Source organism: Zonotrichia leucophrys, chromosome 6 (assembly GCF_028769735.1).
Source record: "Zonotrichia leucophrys gambelii isolate GWCS_2022_RI chromosome 6, RI_Zleu_2.0, whole genome shotgun sequence".
NCBI lineage: Eukaryota > Metazoa > Chordata > Aves > Passeriformes > Passerellidae > Zonotrichia > Zonotrichia leucophrys.
In genome coordinates, this window is record NC_088176.1 from 22,223,311 (window position 1) to 22,232,183 (window position 8,873).

Sequence of the window (8,873 nt, forward strand, 5' to 3'; positions counted from 1 at the left end):
TCCAGCTGGGAGCAGTCTGGAAATGTGGTTGCAGCAAACAGATGAAATGGTAGCAGCCAGAGAGCCATCACGTTAGCAAGGACAGCTGCAGCTCTTGTGTTGCTGTCCTGTGTCACGCTGCCGTTTGTGAGCTTGTCCTCCCCACGCTGGCAGGGCTGTGTTTGCTGGGCAGAGCACAACTCTCATCTCTCTGGGTTACACACTTGGCTGCTTGGTGACCCAGATGGTCCTTTACACCTTTTCTTGTCTTCCAAGGGATCTTCTCAGGTACCTGTGTCAGAGAATTCATAGGCTGGATCGTATTCCATAGAAACAAGTATTCTGTTTCACCAAAAGGAACTGACAATAAGTTGTCAACTAGAGAGCTAGTTAAAGTTGTTAGAATTTCCAGGTAGATAAATACAAACTGGAAATGTACTAAACTCCTATACAAAAGCGTTTGCTTTTGGGCAGTTGTTTTCTTTTTTTTTTTTCCCCACCTTTACATATCCCTTAGATAAAAAGATTTTTAAGAGTTTTAGGTTAACTTGACTCATGGAGGTGTTTTGCCTAAATCAGTAGCATTATAGACTTTAAATTGTTCATAGATAGGGTACTTATTCTCCTCTAAATGTTGTCAGTAGGGAATTACTTTCCTTTATAGGAAGTTTATATTAATATTTAAGGGAATTTCACAGCTTCTGTTCATTAATTGTAGAATATGCCCAAGTGCCTATGTAAAAAATGATAATGGCATTGATATTTCATCCTGAAGGGTCTCAAAACAATTTACAGATTGGTAGTATAACCACACTGAAATGCACCCAGCTTCTTGGTGGAACATGGCAGCTGTTTAATAGCCCATAGCAAAACTATGCAACAGCAGGTTGTGCGAAAAGAGATGAATATGGATCAAATACAAATTGGCAGTGGAGGATTTAGGTACTGTGCTCTAATTAAAGTTAGGTGAAGTGGAATTCCAGTAGAATATTGAGTCTGTGTATGGAGTGCCACACTTTATCTGCCCGCAGCTCCTGGTGGCAGGCCCTGTGGTTAGTCCATGTGAGAGACAGGCTGAAGGCTGTTAGCTGAAATCCACTCCCTGATGGATACTGCAGACCAGCGTTTGACAAACACATTTAATTGTGAATACTTTGCTGCTTTCACTTGCAGAGGGGCTTATTAAAAACATTTGATGTTAAAATGGGCGCCTGGTGGGGATGTTGGGCAGATGTGGCAATAGGTTTTGATGGGGGTGGCAAAATTTTTTGGCTTGACTACTTAGCTGTAGTAATTACTTTTAAAAGAAAACTGAATGCTACTGGAGGAAGCCGTGTTGCTGGAAGCAGCCCAAGTTGTGATGACTGAGAGGTGGGTTTTTCTAAATGTGGAGGATTAATGTGGTAGGAAAAAGGCAACAAGATGCTACCTGACAACAATTCCCTTAGATCACTGTCAGCTTGAGATGAATTTTGACCTGTAACTAACTAAGGCTTTATGATCTATAGGTCTAACACTTCCCATTGCAACTTGGTTTTGCCACTTCTGATATAATACATCTGCAAACCCTTTTTTTGCTCTAGCAAAGCGTATAGAGGTCTAAAAGCACCATAGCTCTCTGCAAAACATGCCAAATTTAAAAGGAGCTAACATGATTTGAACTTTTTCACATGCTTTAGTATGCATGCATGTATGTATTTATTTATTTGGATAATTGGGTTTTCCCTTAGCTAAGGAAAGGCTGGTGCTGCTGACATTACAATGTGTTTGTGAAGAAAGACTGATACCACAACACATGCAAGCAACTGCAAGGTCATTACTTACCCAGCGTAATTAGAACATCCATTCCGAAGGATGGAAACATTTAAAAGATAAAGAGTGAATTTAAAAATGATTCTTCCCAATGCAGTTTTTTCATAATTATAGTTCTAACAGCTTGTGGTGATGGTAGAATCAGCTACTTAAGAAAAATTAGAAGCCTCATTCAGGGAAGATGATCCCTCAAGAGACCTTGTGTTGTCATTTCTTAAGAACCTTGAGCAGAAACCTCATTCTGGATGCTGTGTATTGTTTTGATGTATAGGGGGTATACTTGGCTTATTATGGCCAATGCTGGATATTTTAATTAAAAACACAAGAACAGCCACAGATGTATTGTTTTCCCCTCATTCCTTCCCTTGTCTGTGTGCAAAAGAGCAAGTGTACTCCCAGCTCTGCAAGGAAAGAATACCATAGCAGATAGGCAGAAAAAAAGCAGTAGCTTTCCTAAATTCACATGTGACATATCTTAGCATCAAAATTCTCATTGCAGCACACAAACATTTTGCAGCTCTCTGAGCTTTCTGTACTTGCCAAAGGGAGGTGGGACATAAAGAGGAAAAACAAAGCAAAACAAATAACCATGCCAGTCACCGCATTTAATTTATGAGCAAGATTATTGTTTTACAAATAACCTTCATGATAAACAAGGTCTCATGGCAACATTTTCAACTGTGCTTTTATCAAGGCTCTCTGAGCAGCATGTGTAATATGCCTGGCAATCGAATCACAGCTGTGTGCCTGGGTAGGGAATCTCTGCGGAGACAACACTTCCTTAATTTAAACAATTGTAGGCTGCAGGATTTCAAAAATTTCAGCTGACTTTAACTGTCACTAGCCCAAGCACCTTTATCCCCAGGCGAGCAGCAGCAGCTGGATTTCATTTCCTGCTGCCAGACTGTCCGACATCTTTGCTGAACATCCCGGGAACAGAGCGTCTTTACTTTAAGGATTTTATTCAAGGTGACAGCTCCTCACACTTTAGCGTTCAGATCACCTCAAGTAGCTGAGATATCAGTGAAAATGAGAGCACTTCTCCAGCAAACTCCAAATTTAGATTGACTGAGGTTATCCTTAGGCCTCTAGACCCAGCCTCCACGACAGCACAGGCCTGCCAGTAACTTTAAAACTACAGTGGAGTTTGTAATGATGTCTGGGGAGAAATATTCTGCCAGAGCAGTGGAGGATACTATAAGCGATAGGAAATGATGTCAGATTTAGTTAGGACTGGAGACAGTGTTAGAATATACTTGGCATAATATGGCACCGGTATCTCTGTCAGCATCTCTGTTTTCTGTCACCGCACACAATCCCAGGCCTGTCTGTAGCCCTGACAGTGTCTTTTCAGATCAGGTTATTGCCAACTTGGAGACTGGCTCAGCGCAGCACCATACAGCCCCCTTTGTTTGAAGTCTGCCCTTTTGTCACTAATGCACTTGATGTCTATTTAAATCTGACGGTGAATACAGTATCTGTTTTCCTGTCAGGAGATCATTGACAATATTAATACCTCATGTCCTTGCCTCATTTTCTAAGCACTGACACCTAGCTATAGTCTCCAGCATTCATCAAACAGCACTCTCTCACCAGCATCTCTATAAACAGTCTTGCTTCCAGTCCTTAAGAAATGCAGCAGACCTCAAACAAGACTTTTATCAATGCCAGTGAAAAAGGAGTCCAAAGAATGTCGTTAATAAACTGCTCATATCCTTTGCATTTTGAGCTCTAAATGTCCTTGTTACCTACTTGGGATATCTGTTTAGGGAAAGAATAACTTGGTTGTCATTAGACTCTTGTTTAGGAATGCTGTTATCATCCTTTGCATGTGGAAACTGCTTGACTAGTGAAATTATTGAAATTGAAATTATTGAAGAAAGCTCTGTGCAGGAGGGGAAAAGGATCAGGCACTGCATTGTATAGTCCACACTGCATTTGTATTATCCTGAAGAGGAGGGGTTTTCACAACAAATGACAGGCTGATCTATTTCCCCCCACAACCCTCATAGGAGCGTGTTACCATCATGATGTCTTAGAGAGGAAGAAGAGCATGGATTTAGATTAATCTTTCATGACCCATGCCTTCCAAAGCTGAAGTAGCTTATCTTATGTATCTCAACTATATCCAGAGACTATACTGGAAAACAATGGCACAGAATATAAAAGCTTGCATAGTTAATTCATACTGCAAGTGGGAACAGTAACAGCTGTGTGAGTTCTGGAAATCTAAAACAAGAAAGAATTGAAGATCTGCTCCTCCCCCTTTTTTACCCTTTATGTAAGGCAGTGCTTGTCTCCTTTGGGCTAGGTTATGTTTGCCCTTATGGAGGTGAGCTGGATACTGCAGTGACTGCTCTGGTAAGACACTCCCAAGGCAGAGGAGACACTTCCACCTTCTTTCTGCTCATGGGAGATGACTTTAATTTGAGTATACATGTCTGAGGGCTCAAAGAGCAACTCTACTAGTAAAATTTAGCATCTTTGAGCATGTTCACAGGTGGGATGTAACTGTGAACTTACGCTTTCACATACCACTTAGTACCACCAGAGGGGATGCTTTTGAATAAGGTAGTGAGATTTGCAGGTATGTGCGTCTCACCCACAGCAGTTAAGCCTTCCTCAGGCATCTTTCTGCATGTACTCACTGTGAATAATGTGCCTTGCCTCCCAAAACCAGTATTATGGCTAATTATTGAAAGCATCCCGCATGTGCCAATATTTAGCGTAATTAAATTGTATCTTGCTCATGGGATGTTGCAATGTTGTTTGGAGAGATACTTTGGAAATGTTTTTATTGAATATTTATTTGTATGTATAAAAATGCTGGAGTCTGGGGAGGCCAACTGTTCTGGCCCATGTCTGTCGATGCCTTCCCATATAGATTTCAGCCACTCCCTTCAGCTCTCTGTCACTGAAAACAAAGATGATTTAAGTGCTTGCAGTATGACTTTGGAGAAGTTTGACAGGTTTTTCCAGGATCCACATTAAACTGGCATTATTTGCTGTTGAGGTTTGGGGGGTATTTTTTTGTTTGTTTTGTTTTGGTGGGTTTTTTTTTCTTTTTGGTTTCATTCATCGGAAAAACTTTTTAAACACATAGCAGGGAGACACCAGAGAGCACAAAATATAATTTCAACCCAGACTTTCTGGTTTTTTAGAAGCAGGAGAGAAGTACTCTGATTTATAACACTCTGTATGATGTTTCAGTGTTATTTAGTTCTAGTTTTGAAGATTCTCGTGGATGTATGTTTAACAGGATAGCTCATGTAGGTATTTAAACACATTTTTCAAGTGGGTTCAATGCTGCTGATTGAAATGGCAATACTGAATATTTGAAATGCACAAACTTTCTTTCTTTTGCAGGACAAGAGAAAACTGCTTCTTTCCCTCTTTCAAATTTCCCAAGTTATGTGCTTTATTGCATGTTATTCTACTTCTATCCTAACTGTAATTCATTTCCTTTTTATTGTAGGCATTTTGGGGAAATGTCGCTACATTTACTATGGAAAACATTCCGAGGGCAACAGATTCATCCGAGATGACCAGCTATAAAACACAGTGCTGTTTGGTGCCTCTTCAATCCCTCCACATGAGAAGCACAAATCACATCTACATTTTAAGCATGTAACTAAAGTCCTCTAGTGCCTTCTGCTGACTTTGCCAAGCCTGTCAAGATCATCCTTCTATCTTAGTCTGAGTAGTCACATGGAGATTGACATGATTGCCTTTAAGCAGGTCCCATCCACCAGCGTGACAGACAGCTGCAGCCGAGCGCGGGGCTGGCAGGGGAGCACGGTGATGGATGGCCTGGCCCGAGTGCTGCAGAGAGCAGGGTCGCACCTGGGGCTGGACCGAGCCCGCTGCATCCGCAGCGCCTCCCAAAGCACGCCCTTATCTCTGCCTGGCCTGCTCAGCCCAAGTGCTGCTGATACCCGAGTGTTTATAACGGAGAGGGGCTGTAATTTCAGATGAAAAAGCCCTTATCTGTTCTTATTTTTACCCTGTGAATTAAGTGCTTGTGTTTCTATCGTCTCGTACATGCTTACACAAATCCTTTCACAGTTTGGTAGCACACTCACCCACCCCCCAAAATGAGCCTAGATGGATTATTTTTTCTTTCAGCAAAGAAAAATATATATCCTGAAATCATTTTGGTCATGAAAAGCACTGCCAATTTGTATAGATGTTTATATGCAAAGGATAAGGATTTTATAATTTCCCAGACAAACAAGTTTTTCCAATTCTTGAATCACATCTTATTGTTTACTAGCTCTTACCTTCAGAAAAGTGAACATTTCTTTATGTTGTAAAATAATGTCGTAGCTTAACGGTTTACACTTGGAAGTCCTCCTTAGTGATATTGACAGTGTGTATTATTCCTGGTTTATTGCACAAGCTATTTCTAACTTTTAGGAATTATGTTTATAATTAAATGCTTAAATTTGGGGAAAAAAGTGCTTAAAAGGAGTGATATAAATCTGCCACCAGATGGGTGTGATTATTCAGAGGGGAAAAAGGTCAACAAAAGTAACTGGTGGAATTAACATAATTAGCAGCTTTACTAATTTATTAGAGAGACGATATCTACCTTTTGAAATCTATGTAAGAAAGGCTATTATCAAATTTTCAGTCAAGAAAATAAAAAGGCATGGTAAATTTTCTGCTTTTCTGATAAAGAGATTGGACATATTTAGAATCATTAACTTGTTACTTTGGAAAAAAGTGAAGTCCCATACTTCATGAATATGTTATGTTAAATTCTACTTGATACAATGGGATTGGCCAAGGAATATGCAAAAATTCTGACCTCTTGGCTGTTCCAAACCCATTCATACTGATCCCAGCTGAGAGCTATTAATGCCTAGCTGTTCCTGGTTTGTTTGAAATTACTTGGTGGTGTTTATTCACTTTCCTGGTTAAAAAAACAACATACCAGTCTTCAGAAGCTGTCTACCTTGGGGGCTTTTATCAGCTGGCATTACAGGTGGAAGCGACCTGACCATGGAAGGCAGTGGTGAAAGCAGATGTGACTGGTGAAATAGTGAGGCACTGGCTGGGTGTCAGAGGAAAGCTTGCTGCTGCTCAGCATTTTAGGCCTCACTCAGTAAACGGAAGCCTTTGCTCACTCTGCAAGTATATAATAAATGTTAAACAGATACTTAAAACCACTGATGAACACACAACAATCCAGTTCACCACTTGTAGCTCAAATGGAGCTCTGAGCTGTTTGAATGGTGTCTGGAAAGCACGTTCTAGCTGCTTGTCATGCCTCTTCTAAATGTCATACATGACCACAAATGAAAGGCCAGTTCACATGGCAAGTCCGAGATGATACCAGATAAATGAAAACTACATGCCTTTTTCTTTAATCAAAAATAATAATAGAAATATTTAGGGCACTTGTCATCTGTTTTGGTCTCCAAAATAACAGCAATCTTAGTTTGTTCCTATCATGATGTCTGTTTTGAATGCCTCCACACATTTTGGCCATGGCAATGTTATAGGCAGCAGGATTTGGAATAGGGATGTTTAGAATAACCTAATGTCACTTTCAGTCTGTTTGCATATATGTTCTTGTCTTTATAAAAGGCTTTAACCCTGCCTCAAACAATAAACAGCACTTGCAAACTGACCGCATGATTTTTCCATCTTTATTTTGCTTGTTTACTTTTCCTAATGTCAAAACCATTTGTATCATTTTCAGGAGTGTTTTTTTCCTAGCAAAGCTTTGGAGGCAAAAATATTTTTGGAATGAAATTTGAACAAATTCTCTTCCACTTTGGATTTTGTTTTCACTTGGGGGATTATGTACCTAGAATTAAATATGGTAAAGCCCTAACTGAGATCTGCTTGAAGGGAATTCACACTAAATGTCTCTGATTCTTGAAAATCCAAAAGAAAATCTGTGAATAATTACTTTGTATTACTAGCATGGGTGAAGATATTATTTAAAAACACGCATGGATGTGTATTACTGTTTATGCAATCATCTTTTTTCTTTTTAAATATGCAGAGCATTATATTTTCAGATGTGTTCTGCTGAAATTCTGGTTCAAGAGATGGCAAAATTTTCACACTTGGGGTTGCTACCTGTACTTGGTTCATTCCTAAGTGGGAACTGTGCCTGAATTTCTTAAATGAGCTATCATTTAGCATGAAAGTTACAGTACAGTAATCTAGGAAGAAGTTCCACTCTCTTTCCTTTGCTCCCCCTTCTCCATATGTGGCACACTTTTGACTAGGCTATTAAAAAATAAAAGATTTGCCTACAAAATTAAAAATATTTTAAAGTATATGCATTTCAAAGGAACCACTCCAGTCTTAGTTCTTTGAGTTGTAGCTTCAGTCTTAGGTTCAGTCTTGAGATGCCCTTTGCCTTTTGTCAGAAATCACAAATGAAGACTTGGAGGCAAATGTTTTTACTAGGAGATGCCTAGAGAAGCTGTGCTTACTGCAATTGTAACTCAGTGTATTGAAAATGTTAATCCTTAACCTTAAAATGAAAAACAAGGAAAAGATCCAAACTAGAAATTCACTTCAATGTCACAAAGATGAATGACCTTCAGTGAAAATCCTGCTGTTATGGATACACAAACCTAACTTTAGAGCACATTGGCTTTAACTGAATCTGTTGCATGCATAAATGATTTATGGGATTGCTGAAAGTATGTCACCACTGAAGCCACTTTTTTCTCCTTTCTTAGGGCTGATTCTCACAGTATTGACTCTAGTATTTGCCTTACTCAAACTGTGAGTATCTTTGAAGTCAATGTGTAGCAATGAGAATTAGAGTTACTAAGTTTTGGAAGGCTGATAGGCAGCCCTTTTAAATGCATTTGTTCTTTGAGCAGAACATTACTTGATTGCTGAGTGTTGATTTCTCACATCCTCACAGATGAAAAGTCACTGTGTTCTGGTGTACCATTGCTCCCATTTAAGACAGAAGAAAGAAACAAACCTGTTTGTACTTTTGAAAATGCTTTCTGTAAAATAAAAGGGTTCATTTGCTGCCAGTGGATGTATTTTTCACTCCTGCCAACAGTATGAGTATGCTGGGAAATGTTTGCCCCCAGCAGAAC

At 39.6% G+C, this 8,873-nt stretch overlaps 1 protein-coding gene across 10 annotated transcripts in view; it reads left to right on the top strand.

Moving 5' to 3' along the window:
- LRMDA (leucine rich melanocyte differentiation associated) overlaps positions 1-7,426 on the top strand; it is a 606,751-nt gene extending 599,325 nt beyond the window's left edge. For all 10 annotated transcript variants that reach the window (XM_064716266.1, XM_064716267.1, XM_064716264.1 and 7 more), the window contains one exon: positions 5,267-7,426. In XM_064716266.1, coding sequence (XP_064572336.1) covers positions 5,267-5,422 — 156 coding nt within the window. In that variant the 3' untranslated portion in view covers positions 5,423-7,426. The remainder of the gene's footprint in view (positions 1-5,266) is intronic.
- Positions 7,427-8,873: the final 1,447 nt, after the last annotated feature.